The following is a 27,094-nucleotide window of genomic DNA, read 5'->3' on the forward strand; positions in this document are numbered from 1 at the left end:
CGCACGCTTTGATCTGTCCTCTAAAATGAGCCAGCTGTCATATAATGGCTGGTTACTGCTGGAGGAACAACACGACAGCCAGTTGTTTTCTGGGTTTGATAGCAGTTGTGTAAGTTAGACTCGTCAGTTTCCTCTTTCTGACTCACATTGCTCCTTCTCTCTGTCAGATTCATAACCGCTATGAAGGCAAAGATATCTCCAACCACAAGAGGAACCTGGTGATCGCAGGGGGAGTGACTCTGTCTGTCATTGTGTCTCCAGTGGTGGCTGCAGTCACTGTCGGTCAGTCTGTCCTCCAGCCAATCCTGCCCCCCCCCCCCCTTTGTATCTGTTTCTGTACCTCTGCCTCAGCTCTCTGCATGTCTGGTGATCATTATTGACATAACCTTGTTTGGCTTTGCTAGCTCCAGGAATTTCTTTTGTTTAATCTTAGAGTTCATGTTATGCAAAAGTTTGTTTTCAAAGTCAATTAGATTTCTCATGAGCTGGTACACAAAGATGGGAAAGTTGAAGGAGATGACTGTTTTTGAGTTCTGTGCGTCATCAACAGTGGCCTCCACTGTTTTTTTCCCCCAGTGCCTTGGTGTAACATGTCCTTGGTGTCTTTGTGTGTGTCTCTCTCTTTCACCCCCCAGGCATTGGAGTTCCCATCATGCTGGCTTACGTCTATGGTGTGGTGCCCATCTCGCTGTGCCGTAGTGGAGGCTGTGGGGTCTCAGCTGGGAATGGCAAAGGAGTTCGCATAGAGTTTGACGACGAGAATGACATGAATGTTGGGAGTGGGGCAGCTGCAACCGGTAAGCTTCAGTGCCCCCACCCCCACCCAAAAGTCACCCTGTGTATTTTTGCCCAAGTTGGTGAACAACAGAATTTGCCTTTTGCTGACTAATACATTACTGAGTTGCTGTTCAAATGAAAGCTGTGGCTGCTTCCACAGATGTCACGTCTTCTGTCACACTTTCTCTTTCTGTGAAAATTGTCTTTTTTGTGCTTCTTCTGTGACACTGCTTCTTGGACAAATACCCTCACCAGACAGCACTGCCTGTTATTCGTGCCAGAGATTACATTTTCTATCCCTTATTTTTATATTTTGAAGTGTTATTTCATGGTGGTATCTTCTGTGCAGATACTACGTCAGTGGCAGACACCAGGAACAACCCCAGTATAGGTGAAGGCAGTGTTGGGGGGCTGACGGGCAGTCTGAGTGCCAGCGGCAGCCACATGGACCGTCTGGGGGCCATCAGGGACAACCTGAGTGAGACTGCGTCCACCATGGCCTTGGCTGGAGCCAGCATCACCGGTAGCCTGTCAGGCAGTGCCATGGTCAATTACTTAAACAGGTACTGAAACAGCAACACACGCAATGGGATTTAAATGTTGGCACAGAGCTTTCTGTAAGCGCCAGCTGCCAGACAGACAGCCAGCGATTTAAGCCCACCTGAGTGCTTTGATATCAATTTTTGATTCCTGTAAAATAGCAAATGAATGCAAGTTGTGATTCTCTGTGCATGTACATTTAGAGAGCGGACAGTCATCTTCAGTGTCTGACATATATGAAATAATTGATGACAAAAAACATCAAGAGTTGCATTGATTGCACAAACAGGGGGGCATCCTCATTAGACTGGCTGCTTCAGAAAACACTGGTAGCAGCAATTTGACAATTGTGCAGTAAGCATTCAGAAACCCACTGAATGCACTGCATTTTCCATGCATGCAACACACGTTTATGGGTTTTATGATGGAGCAAATGAATGAATTATCTTCATTTACACTGTGCTCTTTACAGTAGAGCCATCTCTGAGAGACACTGCAAACACACTGAAACCTGTGTATGAGACAAATGTAGGCTCTGCCTCAGCCTCACACTGACATTTTACAGTTTAACATCTCCTATAATGCTTTTGTATATTTTGCCAATGACCTATTATGCAAACTCATGTCAGATGCCCCAAATTCTGTTTTGAAACTAAACTATGATCAAATGGGACTTTGTGGAGTGACATCTATGGTCATTTCCTTGTGGAAACTGTTGGTGCAGCTTTGGACTTCACAGTACTTTGCTGCACTGTCTAACCCCCCCCCCTCGCATGTTGTCAGGCTGGAGGTGCAGGCTGATGTGCAGAAGGAGCGCTGCAGTCTGAGTGGTGAGTCTGGCACGGTCAGCCTGGGTACAATCAGCGACAACGCTAGCACCAAAGCAATGGCTGGATCCATTCTTAACGCCTACATGCCCCTCGACAGGTGAGCATCATGTACTTCTTATCTGGATGATGAACATAGTGGGAAACACTTCACATCCACTGCACGACCTACTAATCAGGCAGCAGACTGCTTTCAGTTAGAGGCCTCTTCAGCTCTGCTGCAGTAAGGACTGCTACAGAAAGTCATACCAACCCACTGCAGTAACGCTGCACAGTGACCCCCCTCTGTGCAAGAGCGGAGACTTTAATATGCACTGTGACAGCTCTGTCTTATTTCAATTCTAATCTATTTTTTTTATTCTATTTTAGTTTCATCTAGCGCAGTAGTTTCTATGCGCATGTGTATATATTGTTAAAATGGTGTTTTTCTTGCCTGCCTCATGTCAGCTTTGTGTAAGTTATGTGTGTTTTGTGATATGTGAATTGCTGCAGCAGCATTGCAAGTTCCCTCAGGGGAACAGTCAAGTACTCTATTTATCTATCTCGGGAAGAGTCTGTGCATTGGCAGCATTTGCGTGGTTCTGTGTAGCTGGTGTCCTTCCAAAAATCAGTAATATGAAACAGATTGCAGTGAAGTATCCAGCAAATGCACACGTGTGATCACATAATGTAAATACGAAGTGAATATCACTGCTCGCACCAGCACCGGTGTGTTAGAAATGATCGGCAGTGTGGAGATACTGTGTTACTCGGCAGAAAACCAACATTAAATGATTTCTGTTTGAAATCATTTATAGAAATCCACTGAGCACGTGTGTTCTCTTTGTATTGATGATGAGAATTGTTCTAGAAGGGTCTCTTATGAAGTGTTTCACCATTCTGTGCATCACGCCTAATGATGCAGCCTTCTGCAGGCTTCATGCTGAGTCGTGCTACACACAAACAGTCGCACTTGCGCATTCATTCCTGCAGTCGAGTACATGCTGTGTTTTTCTTCAGTGTCTCATTCTCCCCTCTTCCTCCCATGTTCCAGAGATGCCAACAGCATGGAGGTCCAGGTTGACATCGAATCCAAACCCGGCAAACTACGGCACCACAGTGGCAGCAGCAGTGTAGATGATGGCAGCCATGTTGGCCGCTGTGGCTGGACCTGCCCCTCCAACGGTTGCACCTCCTCAGAAGGCAAAGGAACCTCCACTAAGTGGGCCAAAGAGGCATCCTCCTCCAGCTCGGGGGGCAAGAAGAGCAAAGGCAAGCTGCGCAAGAAAGGCGGCGGAGGCACCAAGATCAACGAGACGCGGGAGGACATGGACGCTCAGCTGCTGGAGCAGCGCAGCACCAACTCCTCAGAGTTCGACTCCCCCTCGCTGAGCGGCAGCCTCCCATCTGTGGCCGACTCCCACTCCAGCCACTTCTCCGAGTTCAGCTGCTCCGATCTGGAAAGCATGAAGACGTCCTGTAGCCACGGCTCCGGTGGAGGCGACTACCACACCCGCTTCGCCACCGTCAGCCCCTTACCCGAGGTGGAGAACGACCGCCTGGAGACCTGCCCCACTTCTTCATCCTCCTCCCAGGGACAAGGAGCTGTGATCACCCCCCACTCCCCCACCTCCACCACCTCCTCCCTGGGCCACGGCGCAGAGCTCTCCCCTCTCTGCTTCATCACAGAGGAGAATGTCAACCTGGTGTGCCCCGCTGAGCTGGACTCTCACAACAACACCAGAGAGCTGCTAAAAGAAACCAACAACAACAACAACCACCACCAACCACAGCACCCAACCCAAACCCAGCAGCAGCCCAAGAACTCCTGTATACAGACTGACATATGAAATCTCAATACCTTAAGTGCTGCACAGACGCTAACATCTTTTCCTCCCTTAAACTAACAGTCATAGCTTACAGTTTAACCTGCATTTTCTGTTCTTCCCTTGTGACGGGGATGTGTTATTTTTGGGGTTTATGTGAGTAAATCAGAGATCTGTGCGTCCACTGGCTGTCAGAGGGCTCATTGGAATTATTGAGAGGTTTCCAAAGTGCAGCCATGTGAGACATGTTAAGGTTGTGAATGCTGGTGTTTCCTCCCTGTGTGACCCGCGGACTGCTGACACTTTTTTTGACTGTTCACTCGCTCACCACTTGTAACAGAGACAGCCCACTGTCCTGTCGGTCTGTGTAGGTTCAAATAAAACCACTGTGCCGGTTTCGCTCGTGTTTGATTTTGGCTCGACAACGCGGATGCAACACCACGCAGGAATCTTAATGTTATAGCTTTCCGGAAGTGAACTCGAACAGGGACCAGGCAATATGATTCACTATTTCCTCTTTTGATTTTTCCCCAGATATATTAGTAACAGAGGAACCTCTGTGTTCTTGTCTGTATTTATTATTAGCCTTTTTTTGTATTTTCCCTCGATGTTTGTTTGAGATAAACCCTCTAATGTATAATTCTAAGGCCTGGGCTCAACATCCTGAATCATTGTAGCACTGAAATCGACACAACTGAGATTCTCTTCAGATGGATGTACACATGTACAAAAGCTTGGCTGCTTTTTCACAGCTTGGTAACCACTGAGTTTCGACCTGTAGCTGATGTTGCTTAAAATTCTTGTGTGTGTGTGTGTTTTTAGTGCTACGGTGAGTTTGGAAGCCCGGGCCTGGTTAAGTTCTGTGGAGAGCTTGTGGTGATATGTTGGGGGGGGGGGGGGGGGAGGTTGATTTGAGAAAGGTCTCTGGAAGGCCACGGTTGTCGAGATAATGCTGAAAGTCATTATGTTAACATTAACCAATGGGTTGGTCAATTCTGTGAAATTGTATCAAGAAAATGTTTTGTCCTGTTCAAAGGTGATTTATTCAGGCTGATGGTCTCACCTCGCTGAGTAAGAGAGAGCTTTGATATCTTTCTTTGTTAACTCATGGTGCCTTTAAGAAGCTGTTTGTGTTCTCTGTTTGTCTCTCTCCACTGTGTCTTCAAGACTCCAAACAATGACTCATTATTGGTTGCAGAATGTCTGTCTGTGTAGGAGGGATGCTCATTCACATACAGAACATACTGTGGTAGACATGGTAAATGAAGACTTTTCAGTTGCCTACCAAAGACAGCACTCAGGCTCTTGTTAAATCTTATACCTTTGACTTGTCACCTGTAGACGCAGTATGGTGCACCCTTTTTACACCATGGGGCTGAATGAAGACAAAACCCAGGATTATACAGACACACAGACTGCTGTTTTGTACATGCTTCACAAATGCTACGCAAATAACTGAGGCCCCTGAACGGCCTGAGGCACCTGCACTGTTACCTGTATTTCTTATTACATTGAAGTTCTGCAATGCACAAAGGTGAATAGGGATACATTGGTTTGTTCTGGGTTTCCTTTCCGATTGATTTGTCCTGTGATTCCTGTTTGTGTTGCCAATCGGTGCTGCTGAGCAGACTTGAAGTCAAATTCTCTTTTCAACACTTTATTTCAGAGTGTTTGCTCACGCCTGTCTCTACTGCTCAGTGGTCAGCTTTTTTGAGGCCACTGAGCCGGCTCAGGTGAACCTCTACCAGGTCGGTAAAGCATCTTGAATGGTATTTTGACACAGGTCTGTTACTGAATGAACACTCAGTTTGGTTCGGTGGAGGAGGCTACATGCTGCAGTCTACCCCGCATTCAAGCAAAATGTTGTTTTTCTTCTTCCTCCCGGATTCTGTTTGTCATTCTTCACCAAAACTCCAGTTTCTTGATCCTAATTTGAACACTAGTGCCAGATATAATTTGTAATTTGTGCAGAATGGCATAAGGTATTTGTATATGTGTTTGGTAATTTGCTTTACTATATGCGTGTAAATGCATATCAGAAAAATAAAAAATTTATGAAATGTTGTTGTCCCATCCTCCCGTGTTCAGGTTAATACAAATACTGTAAATAATTAAGAGTATTCAATTTTTATTTAACTATTTCATTTCATCAGCACAGAGAAGAAAACTTTTCCAGTTTATTGAATAGCTGAATATTGTACATCTCTACTGAAATATAATGTTAAAACCACAGTGAAGAGAAACTGTGACGTGAAATTATTGCCTCTTGTCCCCCAACTTGCCACCCTGAACTAAATTTGTTACATTCATGTAGCATTGATAAAACACTTGCAAACAAAGAATGGTTTGGATTCAGGCAGTCTTCAATTTTTGGATGACTGGAGCATTCAGTAGTTACATACTTAACGAGGACAGAATGTCTTTAAATTAGCAAATGACACTTGGAACAATTACGTGCATGTAGCTAAGTGAATATATGTATCGTTTCTGATGCATAAATCCAAGCCATTTAACATTCTGATAAAAGCTACTGAATGACATAAATAAACTCCTAAGGAGTATCTGTACACTCACCAAAATGTAAGTCGACCCCTAATCTGAAATCCAAGGCACACATCTCGTAAAGATGCTGCTTCTCTCCAGTGTGTGCACATCTGCATGGCTGAACTGCTGTGAGGATGAATGTGCAGACGCGTGCTGGCTGGCTGACAGGCTAATTTGGTAAACAAATAGGATGAGTGACATTACGTCATTCCTTATGGAAAAGACACAGACACCAGCCTTTAAGAGTGAGTTTACATTACAACTCAGGTCTGCTGATTGCATAGCTGAAGAAACATGAGAGCATCTGAGTCATGTGTGGTTACAAATTGTAGTTCCTCCTAAAACAGTCGGTAGATATCAGCTCAACAGATACTCTCATCATACTGCACAGAACAGCAGGAAGATATTACGCAGGCCTTTTGCTTCCACAGAGATAATCCAGTAAATATGGTCAGAATAAATCTTTTATTATTACTTTATATCAGGGCCGTGGCTCACAGCAAGGAACATCTTAATTAGCTCAGTAGCACATGACCTCACATGTTCCTTTGCTAGGCAACATTCAGCATGCACCCAATATCTTAACTGGTGTCTGTCAGAAGCGCATTTATCAAATGATTGATATCAAAAGACTGGCAGGGTTCAAGGACCTGAACAACTGGAGCTCAGTTCTGGGAAAATGAGCTTGTCCTGAGCACATCCACCTGCCTGCAGCCTCACGTGACGGTGTACATTGGATGCTACTTATCAGTAAGTTCAAGTGAAAGGTCCATAGCATCCCTCTACCTGCCTGTTGTACATTGCAAATGGTTAGTGGTGGTACAAAAGTAAATCTGCATAGCAAAATGTTCTGGAGAGAAAAATATATTCCTTATACTGTCACTCAAACATACAGTGATCAGATCTTTTCCAGCACACACCAGTAGAGTGAATGTGACTCAGTTCCATTGTATTGCTCTGGGGCACATTCTGCAGCTTCCTGCTTTTGTGTACTCAGTTCTTGTGCAGTGTTTTGCATAGATCCAAGAGTTGTAGTGGTGCAGCAGCTCATGCAGCAGAGAGCAGGGGCAGGAGGGTCAGATGTATTTGTTGGCCAGATTCTGAACATCATTCTTTGTGAACTCTGCACTCTCCACAACAGACAGATGCTCAAACAGCTGAGTCATGTAGCGACGCTCGTCCTTCTCCAGCAGCATCAGTACAACCTGCAAAAACAGCACATCATCATTTATCACCTGAACCTCAGCTGCAGGGGTTACAGATGCAAGCAAGCAAATTCATGATTTATTGGATGGAGTAGTTACCAGATTAAATCTGTGCTCTGTAAGTAAATATGTGACTTACAAATGAACTTTTTTTGCTTGACGTGTCTTCTCAGATTGTAGCTTTTTGTGAATTACAAAACCTTCTGTGATCGGGACATAAACTGTATCTCACCGAGAACCTGTCGGCAGTGTGCAGATGGTCGAGGTGTCGGTAGACCAGGTTGGGGTCTTTCTCTAGGAGGTGGGAGTCCAGCGCCTGCATGATGAAGCTGATGGTGTGTCCATCCAGCTGGGTGCTCAGGAGCTGGGGAAGCATCTCCGGGGTTGTGGAGGCCAGCAGGTCAGCGCAGGCCGCTGTGTTTCCGCTGCAGCGAGCTACATTCAGAGACTGGCCGAACTCGTAGGCGTTGGTTGGCTTGAGGTTGATGGTGATGTCCTCTCCTCTGCAGCTGCTCTCTGAGTTAGAACCGGCTGTCGTTTCCTCGTCACCCTCAACCTGAGGAAGAAGATGAACTCAAGGTTTACAGGGGAAAAACAAGAGAGAGGGTTTGTTGCAGAGGCTTTAGACTTTGAGGAAAGATGCTTACTCTGTACATACTGCACTCATTTAAATACACTGACTTGAGAAAGGCAAGTCTCAGTCAGTTCTTCACAATCTTTCAGAATGTACCTCCTTTGAATAGATCATTTGGTTCTGGGACAGTAATCCAATCTGAGATGTAATGGTCTTTAACGTCAGCTGGCTCTGGTCTTTCTCTTTTTGAGCGTGCTATCACAGTGATAGCAGCACAACACACATTAGCAGAGTTGGAGTAGCTACTAGAATTTTGTTGTCCAGGGTTCTGCAAGTAAAAGCCCCCTTCTTTATGTGCATGTTAGGTGTCTGTGAGCACTTCCATGGCTTAGACAGGCATGAAACACTCACAGCCAGTCAGTTTAAAACTGAAGGCACTGCATAGAAATAAGCACTAGCTTGCAAGATGCTTGATTTTCTTCACCAGTCACTTCACTCAGGATCTCTGCCATTTGGTGCTGGGTGGATAACATAATAAATGGCTTGTCTGGACTTGTTTGGTGGAAATGGCTGCTACGTTTTTCATGAGTTTTTGTTGAGAGCAGTTAGATTCAGCTATATAGTCTTTGGGTGGCTAGAAAACCAAAACACTGATCTTTCATATGGGTATGTGAGCTGTATGTGATTTGACTGATGGTTGAGATTATGTCAACTAAACAGAGTACATTTTCAATGTGTGTGACGTGCAGGAAGTTCTCCAGCACTCTTTCTGCAGTGCTTGCAGAGAGGGGGCTATGACATGCAGCACAGGCCGAGGCCCTGGCCAGAATCAAACTAAAGATGTTGTAGTCACATTGTGTGTGTCTTAACCACAAAGCTGTAACGATGCCCCCAGACAGTCTTTCTGGGTACCAAGGCTTCATCTGAGTTCCCACCACGGCCACTAAACCAACATCACCACACCACTCAGAGCTCCTGCAGGAGGCTTGATGGGCAGCCTGAACCAGGCTCCATCAGTCTCCCTCCATCATTATATCACCTTCCTCCATACACTTTCACATGTGCACAAATCTAATATACTGACAACGAATGTACACAGTGATGTGATTTCCTGAGAATTGGTGGAAAAAGACCAAACACTTTCCAGGTGAGCCGTGTACAGGATCTGACTCAAAGCCATCAAGTTCATCAAAAAATACAGGTGTAGAGGTGGTCCTACCTCTGTGATGGGGACGGTCTTCCTGGCTTTGGCTGGTGAAGTGTTGGTGTTGGCCAGACTCTGTCTGAGCAGCACTGTGACCTCCTCCAGCTCCTTCTCAGCCTCCTGCACATTGGGATCCTGCTGCAGTACCTCCTGCAGGTCAGAGCTGCACGCCAGATAGTCCTGGTGGAGGGACAGACAAAATACAGCCTTAAGTGTAATTTTAAACAAATATTTTAGGGAGATGTGGGAAATTACATTATATTATATGCCCCTTTCATGCACAATTTGGGGTGAATTTAAAGATTTCCCTCCAGCCCTCCTTTGAAATGAACACATTCCCTGGTGGCATTAGTCATTAATGGCCAGCTCTTCTCACCTTGAGGCCTTTATTGGCCATTGCTCGTCTATAGAAGGCCTTCTTATTGGTTGGCTCCAGTTTCAGTGCTGCATCACAGTCCTGCTTGGCCTCAGTAAACCTTTCCATCTTCAAGTAGCACAGGGCTCTGCAGGCACAGACACACGTCACTTGTGGGTTTTATTATTGTAACCAGCAGCTCATCGTATCTGATGCATGACTAAAAGGTATCATCCGTTCTTACTCATCAACTGTCAATCAGACTTCACAATAAAGGCTGAGGGCACGAAACAGATCATTTGCATTTGAAATGGATGAGATACGATATAACGTCTCTGACGTTCGCTCTAATATCTTTGTCTTCTTCATGCATGTTTTGTCAACATTTTCAGTCAAAAGGGTCTCAGCAGCTGAATGGCAGCAACAGGTTTGTGTTTGCTCTTTTGTGGCTGTACATACAAGCTCTTTTCCACAGCACAGCTCAATATACATTCACAAACACGTACGCACAATAGGAAAATTTTCCTCTGTGACGTGGTCAACAATCTGCCTACTCTGTGTAGAAGAAAAGGAGGGGGTAGGTAGGGTGGCAGATGGAAACAGAATGAAGTCAGACCTGTCTGCTGCATGCGCTACGCTTGCTGTATTTCTCTTTAGATGTATGATAAAAGAAAATGAGAGTGGCTATATGCTGAGTTGTGATAAACAAGTACGAAAGCAGGCAGCTGCATCCTGAGCCTCGGCAACTCTGTTCCAACTTACCAACAATACATGCTAATTTACTACCGGCGACAGACTGACGACTGATTGGGATTAGCTGCAGAGCTGAATGCACCGCCTGACAGATGACAGCTGTGGATAATGAATCAGTCTGTTTTAATTTATCCACAGGAATAAATAGATTTTCTGTGTCTTTTCTGTCATCCCGGCTTTATAAGGAAACAAACCATGAGAAGTAAAGAGTGATAGTGAGGAAGAGAAAGTGAAAGAGACCATCGGTCAGTGTGTGTTTGTTCATGCTGAGGTGAGACGGAGCCTCTAACCTGTTGGTGTAGATAGCACACTCTTCTGGCTTTATCTTAAGGCATTCAGTGTACTTTCCCAGTGCATCCTCGAACTGGCCCTTCTTCACAAAGTCATTCCCTTCTTGCTTCAAACCTGTAAAACGGACTTCTGCTTTCCTTTCTGGAAGACAAATTAAAGTGGTGATTATTGCTTTTTCACACAAAGAGCATTCAACTTTCCTTTTTGTTGAATCCACAATTTAACTTAGCTCCCTTTTATTTCTAAGAAACCCTAACACATGGAAATAGGCCAGTCTTCCATGCTGTAAAGCTTCAGGGTTTAAACCCTTGAAATTAATGCTGTGGTAGCTGGACGTGAGGCATGAGAGTTAAGTCAGCAATCAGTCACAATGTGGACTAAGGGCAAATCAATCTGCCGCAGAGTGTCTTTTGGGAAAAGAAACTGTGCCAGCAGGTCTGGTCTTTCATTAGAGTTTAAAAATAACAGCTTTAGCACAGCCCAGGGAATGAAGAAACTGCATGGTCAGTGAACAGAGGTGACACGTCCACTTATATAAAAATTAGGCCTTTAACATCTTCGCCCTGTCTCACTGCAGAGTAACAGAGAAACAAGGATGAGCTGAGTCTATGCTCTTCTATCCAATACCATAATGTAAAATCTCAAATACTTAAGTAAGAGTTCCGCATTGAAAATTATTAATGTTCATGTCATTTTTCTGTTGTAGTTGACTGAGGTGGAGCTAACCTTTCAGCGTTTTTGAAGTATTACATACATATATGGTTGTGTAGTCCATTAGGAGCTCGTCACGTGCTTTGCATGAAAAATGCAATTCGTAACACTAGTTACGAGTCATAAGACCCATGCTTTTCAAATCATTAAGCTTTCACACTGGCATTTCACAGCTCAAGAATAACCGTTGGCTTTGGAAAGCACGGGGCTATTTTTCCCCTAATGTCACGCTTGTATTCATTAATCCATCCACAGTTTAAGAATTTACATGGGAGCATCGAAATACTGTCAGACATGTCAATACATGTCAGTAAGTGTAATCCTGTTTTTTGGGGGCCAGACTTCAAAACTCATGATTATGGCTTTTTCAGAGCAGACCTGCATCCCTGGCTGCCTTCTCTGCTCGGGCCTGGAGGACCTCTGCGCTGGGCGGCTCCTCTCTGCGGTGCTGCTGAGCTGACAGAGGCACCAGGGGGATGTCAGGAAGTTTCTCTCTCCACTCTGTACCGTCCTGCTCAATCAGCAGCCGGGTGATCCTGGAGGAGGACGCACATCAGTCAATACATGGATATTAACATGACAGTGGAATATGCTATACACACAGACCTGATATTAAAGAGGCTCACAGAGTGTTTGCTATTAGCACCTCTTCACAGTTTAGTATGTTTGTTATTCTAGCACACACACACACACGCACACACACACACACACACACACACACACACACACACACACACACACACACACACACTGTATATGGACATATGCTAAAGCTACGGCCCTCTGGTCCTCCTGAATACAAAGCAGCCAGGTGAGTTTTCCGATTGCATAACAGAGAGAGGGCATGCACCCTGACAGCCATAATTAGCCTGTAGCTGAAGCAGCTTTGAACACCAGCTAAATCTGTTAGCCACTAATTAGACTCTGTCTGCTTGTTCATTTGATTTGTTTTCATTTAGTCTTCTGATTATGTTACAATGCAGTTTAAAATAAAGAATATTATTACACTAGCAATAAAATATCCCTACAACAACAATAATAATAACAAAACAAAGTTACAAAGTACTTTGCATGGTTGAAGCAGGATTAAATAATTTCACAACTGAAGCTTCAAATGGATAGCAAAAACACTGTCTTCACAGATGTCCATTTCAGTACACGTGAAAGGGAAAGGGAAGTGAAAGGGAAGCCACTGCCATCCAATGATCTGCCACAGGCACTGTAATATTTAGTCACATGCTGACTTTGTCCTGCCAGTAAGACCATTTATAAATGTGAATGCGAATGCTTAAACTTATTGAGTCAGTTCAGTGCAGACATCTCCCTGGTCTCTGCAGTCTCTCAGCTGAGGTCAGAAGATTAATACCTGTTGACGCTGTCGTGGGCTGCCTGCACACTGATGTCTATCTGCAGGACAGTCTTGTAATCCACGTAGGCCTTACGGTAGCGCTCCAGGGACTCATAAGCCATGGCCCGGCGCAGGAGGGGCTTGAGGGAGAAAGGCTGCAGCTCCAGGGCTCTGGTTGGTATAAATAGATGTGATGAGACAGGAGCAAAGGATCAAGTCTGCTGCCTCTCCTATAGATGCTACTCTCTGAGAGTACTGTCCGTCCTGATTGACAATCTATATATATGTGACAGATTTCAAAGTGGATCTGTTCTTGTGTTGCTGTGTAAGTACATAGTACTGTATGTATTACTGTTGTGTATGTGTGAATAAACTGTTACACAACCTACTTTTCTTGTTAGGCCTAGAAGTTGAATCTGCAGCAAACATAACAAGCATTCAAAGGTTTTCTCATGGGAGCGTCCCTCAAATTACCCTGAGTTTGCTGCGCATAAAACCACTCTAAAGAGATTAATGAAAATCCCTTACGACACACCCCAGTGCAAATCCCCTCATAAAATGATGTGCTACTGAGGTATGCTGAATGATCAGGCTGTGTACAAAAACTGGGAAGCTGTGTGGCATTCTCAAGCTCAGATCCACTGTGAACTGTGAACTCTGGGTTGACACCCACAGCTAACATTACCCCTAACTCCACTGATACACACTGTGTTACAAAGTCACATAAATAAGGTCACTCACTTTGTGCAGTCCTGTATGCAGTCTTGACTGTTTCCATCTTTAAGGTAGCAAGCTGCTCTGTTAGAATACAGAATACATAGATCCTCCGGACTATCAATCCCTGTGCAAAAAGAGACACATGTCACAAATACGACAAATAAAATACTTTGGAAATACAACTCAGAAACTGCACATGCAGATTGTCACCACCTTTGGACCTGTTATACAGAAAATGTTCAGAATTGGCAAAAAATTATATAGGCTTTAAAGAACTTCTTGACTGGCTTTGGTGCAGCTTTAACAAGAGCAAGTCTGTATGTGTTATGAATCATTTAGAATGTTCAAAGGTTACTGACTGAATCAGACAGTTTAATGTATTATGTAACTATAGACACATGGGAGTACTGATTAAGAAGGACATGGATTTCAAAAAGAAAAACGTGTCTTTTATATTGCCAATATCTCGTCACTCTACCTTTGATGCTGTATGTGTAAGTTGCAGTGAAGGGAACTGTTTTTGCTGCATCAGCATTAGAAATGTGACTTTCAAAACCACTTAATTGTAAGATGCTATCTGATACTGATGAGTGCAGACTATCAAACACACAAAATTAATGTGATCACTGATCTTCCAGTTTGAGTAACTTGCATTTTTTAACTGAACTTGTAACCTGAGGTACAAGTCTGGACTCCACACAGCTTAAACCAAAATTTCTTAAGCTCTTTGTTAGGACCTAAAACAAAGCAGCTGGCCAACCCATTTTTCCACTAATATATCCTGCTATTGTACAAAATTAGCACTATGAGGTCCAGAGCTGGAAAGATGAAAAACACAAGAATGACGACCAAGGAAAAGCTCATCAAACCAATTTTCTAACCAAGTTTAAACAACTTGCTCACACAGAGTGCACAGTGTGTTTGCGATTCTCTCCACTTACCTAACAGGTATTTCACTCCACCATCATTATCACTGACACAGGCAGATCAGCTAGGCCTATACTGTATATTACCGGCAGAGCATCACTAAATACAGTCAGCTTAGCATGCCACCTCATCAGATGAAATTAGATTATGGATGATGACACAGCGAGGCAGCGATGATGATGTCTCAGCAACTGCTCAAACTTAGTTATGTTACTGTGACAGGAGAGCACGTACAGTGTGTTAGAGGTATGAACTAGGGAATCCATATACTGACCCAAACGTGACTTTGAGACCCTGTAAAAAACAGTCTGAATGTCAATATTATGAGTTTTGTTTTGGACATGTCCATTTTGACAGATCACTGACACATAGCATGTTCAAGTGGTTTAAAGGAGTTCAGCGAATGCATCCTCATCTCTGCTCTCAGCTGCAGGCTGTTGGCATTACATGTAGTCTTGCCTACATCAGTCAGACGATGGACCTTGGATGATGTTGATGTCCAGTCACTTTCTCATTCAGCAGCACAATTGCTAGTGAGGTCATTATGGCAGGGAGAGGATGTTTGATGGTGGAGGGTCTGACATGCAGCGGTTTCTCTCCCTCCATCAATCGCTCACTTTCTCCCTCTGTGAGAATTATAGCTGAGGTCTCACAAATTCAATTTCACAGTGAGTGGTTAGTAGTCATGTGACCTGGACAGACCTGAGCTGAGAGGCTTAGTGCCGGGCTGAGGCTAAAACAGAAACACTGTCCGTATATACCACAACAGCCACATTGTGACGCATTGCTGTAGGGACAAAATCACTAAATACGCAAACAAACAGCCCAACATTTTGGTTCCTGGATATTGAAATCTTCTTTACTGTTTCAAGACTTGAATTACACTAATATGGGCTGCTTCTGGGAGAGATCAATTCTGTTGTTGAGGTATAATTTCTCTCATGGAAAATATCCTTTTTGGTGTTTTATTTTTGTTGTGTCCTGCTCTGTGAGTCAAGGCACTAGAATTATAACTGCAAGGTCATGACCTTTGATTTATAAATGTACTGGCATAATGCAGGAAAGAGTCTCCACCGCATAAACCCCATATAGCAAAATCTATTCAGATATGTGTGACACATTAGTCAAACTACAGGCCATTTGTTACAAGTCACAGCCTGTTTATAATACACTCATGTCAGTAAAAATGTTTTATGTTTACTGACATGAAGGGTGCATAGTTAACTTCTCTCCAATGTCATGCATCAACCAAAACCTTACATAATATGATACTGAAGTACCACCAGCCACCTCAGACTACAATAACAAGAACAGCATTAGCTATGAGGACTCTTTCACCTTACCTGAATCTTTGTAGCCTTGAATGGCGAGTGAGTATTTCTCCAGTGCATCGGCAAACTGTCCGTTTTTAAACAGCAGGTTTCCTTCATTCTTTAGCCGGGACAGAGGTGGGGGCAGGGCTCCACATGGGGCATCAAGGTTGACAGTTTCCCCGGCATTTCCTCCAACCGAAGTCTCCTTACCACTGCTGCCCTGATCAGCCTGGACTGAGGCTGTCGACCCCCTCTTGCTTGTTCCATTAGTCACCTTTTCCTTGGACTCCTGTGTGACTTTGTACTTGTCAGAGTTTCCACCTTTGCTCCTCCAGTGTCCATGGTGGGAGTTGTTGAACTCACTGTGCGGACCCCCGTCTCCTCTGCCGTAGGGCTTTTTTTGAGCGTTACCCATGTCTCCCCTTTCGGCAGGAGCAGCTGAGCTCTCCTCCCCTCCCACAGGCTGGCTAGGTTCAACCGGACAAGCTGGTAGGGAGAGGGAGGGAGGGAGAGGCAGAGGGAGAGACAGAATGAGAAGGGGGAGACACACCCACAGGAAGGAGTCAGCGGTTACATCACAGTGGGGGAGGGTTGGACACGCATGACACAGAGCCACTTCAAAGAGGGAGTTCCAGGAAGCAGCCACTCTCAACAGTGAATTACAGAAGCGCTGGGTGGGGGCAGGGCAGCTAACACACGCACACATAGTATGTCACGTTACCCAGAGGGACAGGGGGTGTTTCCTCTATCTATAGCACAAGCAGACAGAAGGGTTTGTGATGAAAATGACTGCCCTACTATTACCAGCACTGCTGAAGCTCCCTCAGATGTTTTGTATAAATCATGAGCTGATTAGAGGGCAAATCCTGTGCCAGGCAGCTATAGTGGGACTAAATCACACAATCATATGTTACTGATTGGTTGAAATACACTGCATATGAACACCAATATGTCTGTGATAAGTTAAGATTTGTAGATAGTATCAACCATGGCAATATATCAGATAGATCGACTACACTGGATTCTTTATTTGGTTGTTTTTAATTTGAGATCAGTAATAATAATTGCTGAAAATCAATGCACTGCCTTGATACAGTTATTTTAAAGAACTGCAGAATGCTGCTTTAGGCATGCACATAACTGATGCTGATTTAAAAAGCCCAAACTTTTCCTTAAAAAGACAAATGAATTAAAAGCTTCATGCTGTGTTGAATATAGCTAAGAGAACAATTTAAATTGATCATCGATAGATTTCTAGATGTACTCAGGGAATTACAAATGGTCACCGGCTTGTTCATAGTCTCTGTGTCTGTAAATCGTGGATATAGATATTGATTATAGAGGCATTCAAACAATCTCACCAGTCAGTTCTGCTTTTGTCTCACCGTCACTGTCATCTTCCTCTTCTACTTCTTTGATAAAGATTTTTTTGCCTTTGCGTTGCTGCTCCGGTTGCCATTCCTTCATCTTCTTCTCAGTTTCAGACAGAAGTTGCTAAACCATATATCACTCACACATTAGAATTTGTCAATAATAAGTGTGTTACATAAGTCAGCAAAGGTGGCACATCTACTGGTACTCCAATCATACATTTTCTACTGAGCTATAATGAATGGCTTATGTACCAATGTAAAAAGAACATTTTTCCCCCATTGTGGGATTTACAGTGCATTAAAATCCCTGATGCATAATTAATAACAAGGACATAGAAACAATGTCGACTGTCAGATGCAGACATTATGACTAAATAAAATACACCTTGGACTCACCATGTAACACAGAACAACTGCAAAACTACATCATTCCTTGTTTACAGGATTTACGGACTACATATGATTTCATTAATACCTTGAAGCAGCTGCAATTGGCTTTTAAGTACCTGATCTCACACAAATACAGTGACACCTAGTGGAAAAAAGGCTGCTGGCACGTAATCAAAATGCCTCTACTTAAATCACTTACAGTGGCTGCAGCATTCCGTGGCTGTTCCTGAAGCACCATCCTCAGGTCGTCAGCAGCCATTTGACAGTTGCCCATGTGATAATTAACAGTGGCACGACGTAGCAGGGCTGATGATGAAAAAAAAAGTGCTGTAAAGTTGCTAATGTACCATGTATAAACATTAAGTAAATCCCCAAAAGTAACTGTTTGTGAGGCAGAGGCAACATAAAATGATGCCAACACTATAAGTGTGGTTCTGATTGGACGCATCATTGTAATTTCATTACAGTGCTACTGTGGAAAAAAGGAAAGCACCTTTCATATTGCCTGGTTCCAGTGTAAGTACCCACTGGCAGTCTCTCATGGCATTGTGCCAGTGCTTGAGGTTGATCTCTGTCTGGGCTCTGTTGTTGTATGCAGCCACAGTTGGTACAATGGAAAGGCTCCTGTAATGGAAGGCCAGAAATAAAATAGATCTTTATTTATAATGAGGCTAATGGACAAACGCTTAAGAGGTACAGTAAATGGGAATGAAATCAGACTTCAATGAACAACAGCAGACTAATAAAATGCAAGGCAATATAATATAATCCCCTTCAGAGATGTTAATTTTTTTTTTCTGTAGTAAGGGAGTTGCTTTAAGAGCCTGACCTGGAATAGTATGCCACTGCCTCCTCATAATCGCTCGCTCTGAAAGCTTCATTGCCTTTGTCTTTTTCACGATTTGCCAGAAGGAGCTTTTCCTGGTGTGTCAGCACTGGATATATTGTGGAGACCGCACATTTCAGACACATACCCACACAACTGAAGTATACACAATGCTTTGTAAAGATGCCAAAAAAATATGAGATGCATAATACATTACATGAAGCATCCACTGCAGTCTTGATCTTGGGGTATCTTGTGTTTATAATGGCAGGTGGATCATTTTTGACCACATTTCCGTCGATTCTTTCACATTCTTTTTCCACATCAAACCTGGAAATAGAGTTAAATACATTTGGGCAAGGCAACATTTTACAAAATGACGCTCTAGAACAGCATCAGGTGTTTAACTGTGGATCATTGAGATGAATGAAGTGTAGCTAAGGCCTTTTACAAAGCAAAATGCAAGGAACCTTTTATGTACAGCGCCTGCAGCTGCTGTAACAGTGTGCTCTTTCTTCTGAATATAATAGACAAATGTAGACACAAAATGACTCACTTGTCCCATTCTCGATAATCACGTGGGAGAATGTGTGTTGAAGAATTCCTCTTTTCTTTTGGAACTGAAGTCTGTGATGACATAAGACTTTATTATAGTGGCAGCAGTTTTCTTGCATACATGTTACATAGACAGCTGGGGACAATTTTTACCTGACGAAGTGGAACGGGGCAGTTGGAACCTCTTATGGGTGGCATATTTTCCTTAACTGGATCATCAAACATTGACTGCTGTTGTAGTGAAATCTCAGTCTTTTTTGTTTCTTCTTGCCATGCCTGTAAAGTATTTAATACGAAAATGTTTGACACATTTTAAGAGAAATTACCATGTAAGAAGAGAGTAGGTAGTAAGCAGGATTGATAAAAAAAACTACACTGCATTGTGAACCATACCTTCAACTCATCAACAATTCGGCTCCACTCATCTTTAGAGAGGCTCGCTGCAGTGGCCACTGGGTTCTCCTTCCTGAGAGCTCGGCTCCTCGGATCCAATTTCTCCAAGTGACTCTCACAGAACTTGATCAGATGAGGATAAATGCCCTCGTCGCCAGACCTTTACACAAAGTAAAACATTACTTTCTGAAAGCCCAAATTCCTAGCAATATTTTCAGTCATGTTTATCAGATAGTAATATGCTGTGCTCTAATATCCTTTTGCAACCTATTTTCAATATAGCATATACATTCCCATGATGACAGAATTAGCTTAAAGAAGAAAAGCTCACCAGCAATGTAAAGTAATATTATTAAATATTAATGAAGATTGGATTTACACACAAAAATGAGTCTGCCTCCTCACATCTCAAGCTCAGTTATGTCGCTTTTACCTCAGCACTCTCAAGATCTTCTCCAGGTATTTTACATCTCTGCATTTTTCAATGTAATCATAGTCCAGGTGCTCCACAGGGACCTTCCCGCTATGGTCAATGGCGGTGAACTGGTTTTGACGAGAGAAAACTGCATCTGCACTCATAGCTGGGAAGAATGTCAGTTTGCTCAATTATCATGTCAAAAACAATGTTGTGTTAATGCGGTTGATACAGTGGCTCTGAATGATAGATATATAACTTTTGCCAGTTCAATAAAGTTGGCTAACCCAACGTTATTGTTAATGTAGCTAGATAGCGTTAACTTAAGCACTTATGGTGAAGTTATGGTGAGTTTTATGTTTTTATTTGAGGAAGTAACGTTAAGGCGAGACAGAATTTTCTTTAGTAAATTTCAGTGTTCCTCTTAACTTAACTTAACGCGCTTAAAGTTAAAGAAAGTAACTTTACCTGCTGCTGTTTAGCTAAACTCTCATCGGCAAAAAGGGGTCTGCTACTATGGCAACCACACGCGGAAGAAGGCTGATGCCAAAGCGGAAACATGTGACACGGTCAACACTGGGCTCCAAATTTGAAAACGTGGCTGGGAGTTTCCTGCAGACGGACATGTAACCTCAGCAAACAGAAACAACGACGAGGGGTGCGAGCTGAGGCCTAGAACTGAGCCTGAGGAGACAACGTTTGTTTACCCGCTTTTATCCAGATGTAAGTGTTTGTTTTATAACTGTGTTTAATACTATTTTTATTTATTTATTTGCAATTTACGACACACATGTCTGGCGACCGGCCAACGTTACCTAGCAGTGGTTGTGGTTTTAGGAAGCATAGTTACGGTGATAACTTATTAGTTTACCACACCATGTGGACTGTATCGCTCACATTACTGGGTGTAACGTTAATTTGGCTCCAGCCATCCTGCAATCCCAAAGAATAAGAGGATGTAGCGAACCTGAATGGAATTAATCAATCCTCAATACAAACCTAATGACTCTTTGATATTTAACAATGTCTGACGTTGCATTTATCGACGTGGGTGATATTATACAGATATGTGGAACGATACGCAGTCAGATTTTTCGGTAACATTAGATATCAGTGCCCTATACAAAATGTAACTCGGTAATCGACACAGGTGTTCTCACATCATGCTAATTGCTCTAACAAGGATGTCTTTGGGACCTAAGGGAGTCTTACTGCGTTTGTTTTTTTCTGTAAACTTAAGGCTTTTATCTTAACTTTAGTCTTAAATGTAATTAACTATGATAAATTGCATCAGTTTGTAGGTGTCTTTGAACAATTGTGCTCTACACAGCAGCGTAATTTTTGACCTCGTCGTCAGGGAACTACCAAGATGAATGTGCAGCTAATGAGCCGACTGTTATCTCCGCCCCTAGCCGGTGTTAAGTAACTGGAAATAAAAGGGTGTACAGGTGGCACACCCCCTCGTTGACCCTCGTATGACTCCCCGAGGTTGTTCGTTTTGGCGGCTATCGCTCACTTTATAGCGGCATCTAGAGCACGCGACGGGGGATTTAAATCGACAACACGCGCTGTCATAGCAACGCTGATGAACCAGCTGAGACTGTGTGGGGTTGAGTCAGCTGACTTTCTTTGACAACTGTCTTCGACAAACTGGTAGTCAACGTATATATGGGAACATCTGACAGAACGACATCTTTTTATCACTTGGCTCATCTCTTACGACAAATTCCAGAGGTTCCGAGTGCGAGCCCAGCCCGTCACCACCTACCTAGAAATAACTCCAAACACAGGCAACATTTAAGGTAGTTTATCTTTATTCTGGTATAAGTTGTCCCTACTACAGTCATAATTTCTTGTTAAACCTGTATCACTTTTTATATGTTTGAATAAATTTGTTCCCAACAGTGCATGCTATTCATCTGTTCTTGAGTTGTCTCACATACTCCTTGTTGTTATCTTCAGGTCAGCTGACATCATCGGCCCTCGGTGAATCCTGTGTTTGGGACAAAACTAGCATACAGAGGGAAGGAAATGCAGTGCACACCTCAATCAAACATCTACCATGAGCGCTGCAAAGGCCAGCACTGTTATGATGACTGCTCTGACAGTGGATACTCAGGTTTGTTCCACAGCCCACAGAGCAGCAGCGGGGTAGACCCCTGCAGGTCTTTGTCTCCAGTAGACTTCCCTGAAACCCCTAAAGAGAACCTCAGGCTTTCTGTCACACCCAAGGACAGGACCAGAGGACCAGCTGGATTTTTGGGCAAGGACTTCAGGGGAATGCAGCAGCGATCAGCAGTTAGCTGGTGTGAAACTCCTAAAAGAGATTCCTCGTTGCGACACAGACTTTTACTGTGCAGGAACACCACAGGTGTCAAAACTGACAGCGCAAAATCACCATGCACCAGAAGGACTGAATTCTCCACCAGTGTCAGATCTGAACACTTGCTCAGTGCATCCTTTGACTCTCTAGACAGTGTGATGGGGGCTTTTGCATCAAGCACTTTAAAATTGGAGCAGGATCTGCCACTGTCTGGTGGGAAACGTCGTCTCCTCTACACGCAGGTGAGGACCTCCACTCTTGAAGATGGTAAACTCAACTCTGGTTGCCTTTCCGCTTTTGGGAGAAGAGATTCACTCTCGGATTCAGATTTTAGTGAGAACTTTTCTGCCTCTGATCAAATTAATATTGAGACTCCTTGCTTTGGCAAAGCCATGCCTACATCATCTAAGGAAAATTCACAATCACCAATCAGCGGTGTGACAAATAACCTAAATGACAGCTCAAGCGTCTTGTTCACGCCATCGTCCACACGTAAACCAAAATACACCAGGTATGTGCTTTTTTGACACTTTCTAAATGACCAAATGGTTTTTTAAATTCTACATTCTACAAATTTACATTTACTCAGTTGAATACTTTAGTTGAATACATTCCATACATTCATCAGAAAGCATCCCTGTATTAACCCTCTTGTAACCCTGGAACAGGTCTGTGTGTGAAGACAGTGGTTTCAGTTCCCTGACCCTTGATAAATCACAAGACTCCTCGGTTGATCACGACGGCTCATTCCATGAGCTGCTCCTCTCTGTCTCCAGAGGAAACAATGAAACCCCAAATCTGGCAGAGGCTAAGCGGCGCTCCCGTTTGCAGCGCCAGCACAGGCTTTCTACACTTAAAGAAGGGGGCTCTCAGTCTGAGGAAGACCTAACAGAAAGAAAGCATGAACATCTTCACAAGTGCCACAGTCATTCTAAAGAAGACTCTGTTTTTGCTGACAGTGCCACACCTCACAGTGTCCTTTCTGCTAAATGTGGTCATAGCATGACCTCTGATAATTTGGCATCTTCAAAACAAGACTACGCCACACCACTAAGAGTGACTACAACCAAGCTAGAAAACATGACACCTTTTAGCACAACTCCTGCCAACCCCGATGTAACTCCTCTCCGGACAACCCCGGTCAATCTCTCTCTGACTCCAGCTTTGCAGCTCGTTCATGCTATGTGCCAGCAGAAAGCTCAGATGCTTGTTGGCCAAAGTCCAAGCCTGAAGGAGCAGCTGAAGTGCACAGCAGCACTGACTGAAACCCCAGAGATGTTCAGGACCACCATGCCATTGGCAGGGCTGATTGGCAGGAAGATGGGCCTGGGCAAGGTGGATATATTCACAGAGCTGAAGAAGAGGAACCTCAGGCACATCCTGGCTGTCATCCTCAGCCACCTGACCTCTGAGAGCATCTACAGGTGAAGAGTTGATGTTTTCAACACACTTAGCTGTCAATATATACAAAGTAAAATCTAATTTACTGTCATATTTTTGTTACATCTACTGTATGGCTTTGCATAATTGTATGACCTTCCTTCTCAAAGGTCAAGTAGCTCCATTCCCAATTTATTTTGTGGTAAATGGTTCTGAAAATAATGACTTGTGATGGCAGTAATAAGCTAGAATTGTGAATAAAATCAGAAACTCCTGTAGAGTTCATTTGCTTAGCTCAAATGAAAGTATGGGACATCACACAAGTCTAAATTATATGTATGCAACTAAACTATCAAAATCAAAAAATGTAACCAACGCGGTTTTTAATATTGATGAGCAGAACAGTTAAACTTGTAGACTTTTGTTTATTGAACAGTCAAGAACAGGGTCAGTATTAAAGGTACCATGAGGACTGAAGTTGTTGTTCTCATGCATGCATTTGTTTGTGTTTGGCAGTTGTGGTGAGGTGTGCAAGAGCTGGAATGAAATAATCCAGCAAGACAAGGGAGCTAGTTTTAAGAGCAGAAACCACCTGAATGAAGTGGAGGCTGCACTTGAGGTAGGTGATTTACCATATTAGCCACTGTTATGAATGGCTGGGTTAGGGTCAGTGTTTATTAAAAAAAAAAAAAACCCACCTCACAGCTTTTTACTGTCCCAGCTGATTTGGTGTAAGATAACATCTGAGACATTGTTACATTTATCTAACTTGTCCATGTGAATATGACTAATAGCTGCAAAGAAGTCTAACTCTCTGCTCTTGTCTTGTAGCTCAGTGGTGCTGCCCATGTCCCTGACGCAGAGACCAGACTCACTCTGGCCAAGAGGTCGGCACTCAAGACAATTCAGGCCCAGTCTAGGACCTCCAGCTACTGCACCCCGCAGTCAGGAAACAGAACTTTAACCCCATTAGAGCACAGCGTCTTACATTCAGGCAGTAGCAGCAAACGGGAAAAATTTCTAGAAGTGAGTTTTAAAACTATGACGCTAGATTCCCTTTAAGAGATGACACAGTGACATGCAAAGATTGTGTCACCCTGATCAAAAGTTCTGTTACTGTGAATAACTAAGCAAGCCAAAGACGACCCAATGAGATTCTTCTGTGAGATTCTTGGGCCGTCTTGCATGCACTGCTCTTTTGAGGTCTGTCCACAGATTTTCAATGATGTTTAGGTCCAGGGACCGTGAGAGCTGCTGCAAAACCTTCAGTTTGCGCCTTTCGAGGTAGCCCATTGTGGATTTTGAGGAGTGTTGAGGATCATGATCTTGTTGTTGAAGCCATCGCCTTGTCATCTTCAGCCTTTTTATGGAATTTGAGAACACAGTACATCACTACTCCAGAGTCTGCTAAATCTTCCTAAAGGTCATTTACTGCACTATCAATCCTACAGCAGTTCTCTGAAAGTTTTCTGGATTAGCCAGACCTCAACTTGAGCTCCACTGTTCCAGTTAACTACCATTTCCTAATTACAGTACAACTGAGGAAAGAACTACCTGAAAATCCTTTACTGTCTTCTTATTGCCTTCTCCTGCTTTGCGGGCATCAGTTATTGTAATTTTCAGAGTGCTAGGCTGCTGTCTAGAGGAGCCCATGGCTGCCGATTGTTGGAACAAGGTTTGAGGAGTCACAGTATTTTTAAAGCTTTGAGATTTGCATCACCTGAACTCTCCTAACAGTCACTGTGAACAAGCCATAGCACTATCAAGCTGATCAAGATCTGAGACCTTGGCAGAAGTTATTGTGTGGCTCTCCTTTACCTTTTTCACTATACAATTGGACAGAACAAAAATACTCCACTAGTCTTGCTTAAAATGTTAAAGCATGTTTCATCCTTTTGGAGATCCGTTCATCTTCCACTCAACCGTTCACAGTAACAGACATTTTGACCCACAGGGCCCAAACTGAAATATTGGCATCTATTAAATATTAGTTGAAAATGTTGTACTAATTGCTGTTCAGTGGAGGGTGAATGAAGTTTCTTACTTACCTTACTGAAGGAACTGCCCAGAGATGTTCACATAAAGCATTTCCTCTGAGTCATTTCAAGTCACTTTTTTTCTTTCAGGTTGCCAAAACCCTCTTCAACGATGAGTGCCTCAAGCCTTGCCCTCGCTGTCAGCATCCTGCAAGATGTCACTCAGTGAAAGGGGAGGGGGTGTGCAGCAGAGCTGACTGTGCCTTCCAGTTTTGCACAGCTTGTCTGTGTGCTTTCCACGGCTCCAGAGAGTGTGGCAGCCAGTCTGTAGGCCGCCGCAAGAAGGACCCGCTCCTTCCAGGAAGCGCTCAAAGCAAGCGAAACGTTAGGAGACTATGAGCAGGGAGTGAACTGTATTCCTCTCTGTATTCCTCTTTGCTAGGCCAAAGTCACTGAAGCTTTTTTTTTTCTGCCTAATAGTGACGACGAGGCTTAGCAACAAGGAAACTGATTTGTAGCCAGTGCATGAGAGCAATTTCAGTACTTATCAGTGTGTCTTTGTGCCTGTATGTGTGCTGTTTCCCTCCCTTTTTCAACGCAAACCTTACTTTTTAATTATGAATGTGAAGGAAGTCTCGCCAGCAGTACACTTTGCTCTTGATGTATTTTTCCACACATCGATCAACTGTAATGTTTTTTGGAATTCTGAGATTTTCAACTTTTACCATGTTTTCAGAGCAGTTTTAAAATAAATTTGAATGCTTTTATTTATTTATTTTTACATGTGTCACCGGTCTCTCACTTGCGAAATAGTTGGTTACTTCTTCCTTGTAGTATGTACAGCAATTTGTAGGTGCTTGGTGCCATCTAGTGGTGTGAGCTTACCTTAACTTGTCTTAACTGCAACAACAGTTTCATTCACTCATTTAACTTTTTTTTTTTACCACATATAAGTAAGTAATCTTAGACTAACAGGAGTGTAAAATTTGGGAATAAGTTATTTTTAGGTCTGGAATTGCAGGAAGAAACAACCTTGTGTTTGTTCTGTCTGTCTGTCTCTAGTTAAACTTTTACACCCCCTGTGTTTTGAAAATGACTCCACTTCCATAGCAACCTGCAGTGTGTCTGTAATTACACTGAAAGGTTTGCGGCTGGCTCGTCTTTCTGGGGAGCCAGTTTGAAGCGAACAATGTGTGGAGTCATTTCAACAGGTAAGAGCGGTACTTTTGAGAAACTTTGCTTTTTTGGAACTAATGTTTGTTTGGTAACCTGTGCTTTTCTTTCTATGAAGAGTTTCCACATCTTACAGCTCGCAACTTTGTGAGTACAAGTTTTGATTGTTGACAGATTCTTTTCACACTGACAGTGCTTTGGGTTGAACAGTTTCCAAGCCTCACCTCGGTCAGTGGGTGCTCTTTCAAGTGTTGTTTTTTTTGTTTTTTTTTTTTGCTTGTCTCCATGCAGGAGACCTCTCTGGCGTCTGATGATGTATTGGCTCACTTCTTCAATCATTTCTTAAGTCTGCCGGTAAAGTAGTCCTAATGTATAGATGTGGCATATTTTTAACGGCAC

The 27,094-nt window shown here is 43.4% G+C and overlaps 3 protein-coding genes across 4 annotated transcripts in view; 2 read left to right on the forward strand and 1 right to left on the reverse strand.

The window, feature by feature from the left end:
- The window catches only part of LOC143324681 (E3 ubiquitin-protein ligase RNF19A-like), a 28,249-nt gene extending 22,240 nt beyond the window's left edge, over positions 1 to 6,009 (forward strand). Inside the window, exons 6-10 of the mRNA XM_076737372.1 lie at positions 168 to 282; positions 636 to 797; positions 1,127 to 1,340; positions 2,101 to 2,244; positions 3,178 to 6,009. Of these exons, the coding sequence (XP_076593487.1) occupies positions 168 to 282; positions 636 to 797; positions 1,127 to 1,340; positions 2,101 to 2,244; positions 3,178 to 3,973 (1,431 nt within the window). The 3' untranslated portion in view covers positions 3,974 to 6,009. The remainder of the gene's footprint in view (positions 1 to 167; positions 283 to 635; positions 798 to 1,126; positions 1,341 to 2,100; positions 2,245 to 3,177) is intronic.
- Positions 6,010 to 6,060: 51 nt separating this feature from the next.
- On the reverse strand, positions 6,061 to 20,009 carry spag1b (sperm associated antigen 1b). 2 transcript variants are annotated; one of them, XM_076737654.1, is made up of 18 exons: positions 19,862 to 20,009; positions 19,429 to 19,588; positions 19,189 to 19,311; positions 19,037 to 19,107; positions 18,698 to 18,810; positions 18,484 to 18,589; positions 18,148 to 18,278; positions 17,854 to 17,960; positions 17,253 to 17,385; positions 15,922 to 16,377; positions 13,676 to 13,775; positions 12,953 to 13,105; positions 11,965 to 12,122; positions 10,875 to 11,016; positions 9,853 to 9,979; positions 9,492 to 9,656; positions 7,931 to 8,254; positions 6,061 to 7,698 (listed from the first exon to the last, which is right to left on the reverse strand). In XM_076737654.1, the coding sequence occupies exons 1-18, from the start codon at positions 20,005 to 20,007 to the stop codon at positions 7,570 to 7,572; spliced, it is 2,844 nt and encodes a 947-aa protein (XP_076593769.1). In that variant the 5' UTR covers positions 20,008 to 20,009; the 3' UTR covers positions 6,061 to 7,569. The 2 variants fall into 2 exon arrangements, with proteins under 2 accessions (XP_076593769.1, XP_076593770.1); XM_076737655.1 differs by lacking the exons at positions 18,698 to 18,810; positions 19,037 to 19,107; positions 19,189 to 19,311; positions 19,429 to 19,588; positions 19,862 to 20,009 and having other exon boundaries at positions 17,277 to 17,385; positions 18,484 to 18,535.
- Positions 20,010 to 21,874: 1,865 nt separating this feature from the next.
- fbxo43 (F-box protein 43) lies at positions 21,875 to 25,921 on the forward strand. The gene is made up of 5 exons (XM_076738189.1): positions 21,875 to 22,677; positions 22,835 to 23,590; positions 24,063 to 24,165; positions 24,378 to 24,572; positions 25,673 to 25,921. Exons 1-5 carry the CDS (start codon positions 21,875 to 21,877, stop codon positions 25,919 to 25,921), a joined length of 2,106 nt encoding a protein of 701 aa, XP_076594304.1.
- The last annotated feature ends 1,173 nt before the right edge of the window (positions 25,922 to 27,094 follow it).

The sequence above is a fragment of the Chaetodon auriga genome, chromosome 8 (genome assembly GCF_051107435.1).
Source record: "Chaetodon auriga isolate fChaAug3 chromosome 8, fChaAug3.hap1, whole genome shotgun sequence".
NCBI classification, from domain to species: Eukaryota; Metazoa; Chordata; class Actinopteri; order Chaetodontiformes; family Chaetodontidae; genus Chaetodon; species Chaetodon auriga.

Bases quoted from the DNA above. Each gene is read 5' to 3' on its own strand.
- spag1b (XM_076737654.1), bottom strand. From the start codon at position 20,007: ATGAGTGCAGATGCAGTTTTCTCTCGTCAAAACCAGTTCACCGCCATT. The intron at 18,811-19,036 runs GTGAGTCATTTT...CTCTATTTCCAG, and splicing joins GATTATCGAGAATGGGACAA to GTTTGATGTGGAAAAAGAAT. The intron at 8,255-9,491 runs GTAGGACCACCT...CTTCTTCCTCAG, and splicing joins AGACCGTCCCCATCACAGAG to GTTGAGGGTGACGAGGAAAC.
- fbxo43 (XM_076738189.1), top strand. From the start codon at position 21,875: ATGCAGTGCACACCTCAATCAAACATCTACCATGAGCGCTGCAAAGGC. The intron at 23,591-24,062 runs GTGAAGAGTTGA...TGTGTTTGGCAG, and splicing joins ACCTCTGAGAGCATCTACAG to TTGTGGTGAGGTGTGCAAGA. The intron at 24,166-24,377 runs GTAGGTGATTTA...CTTGTCTTGTAG, and splicing joins AAGTGGAGGCTGCACTTGAG to CTCAGTGGTGCTGCCCATGT.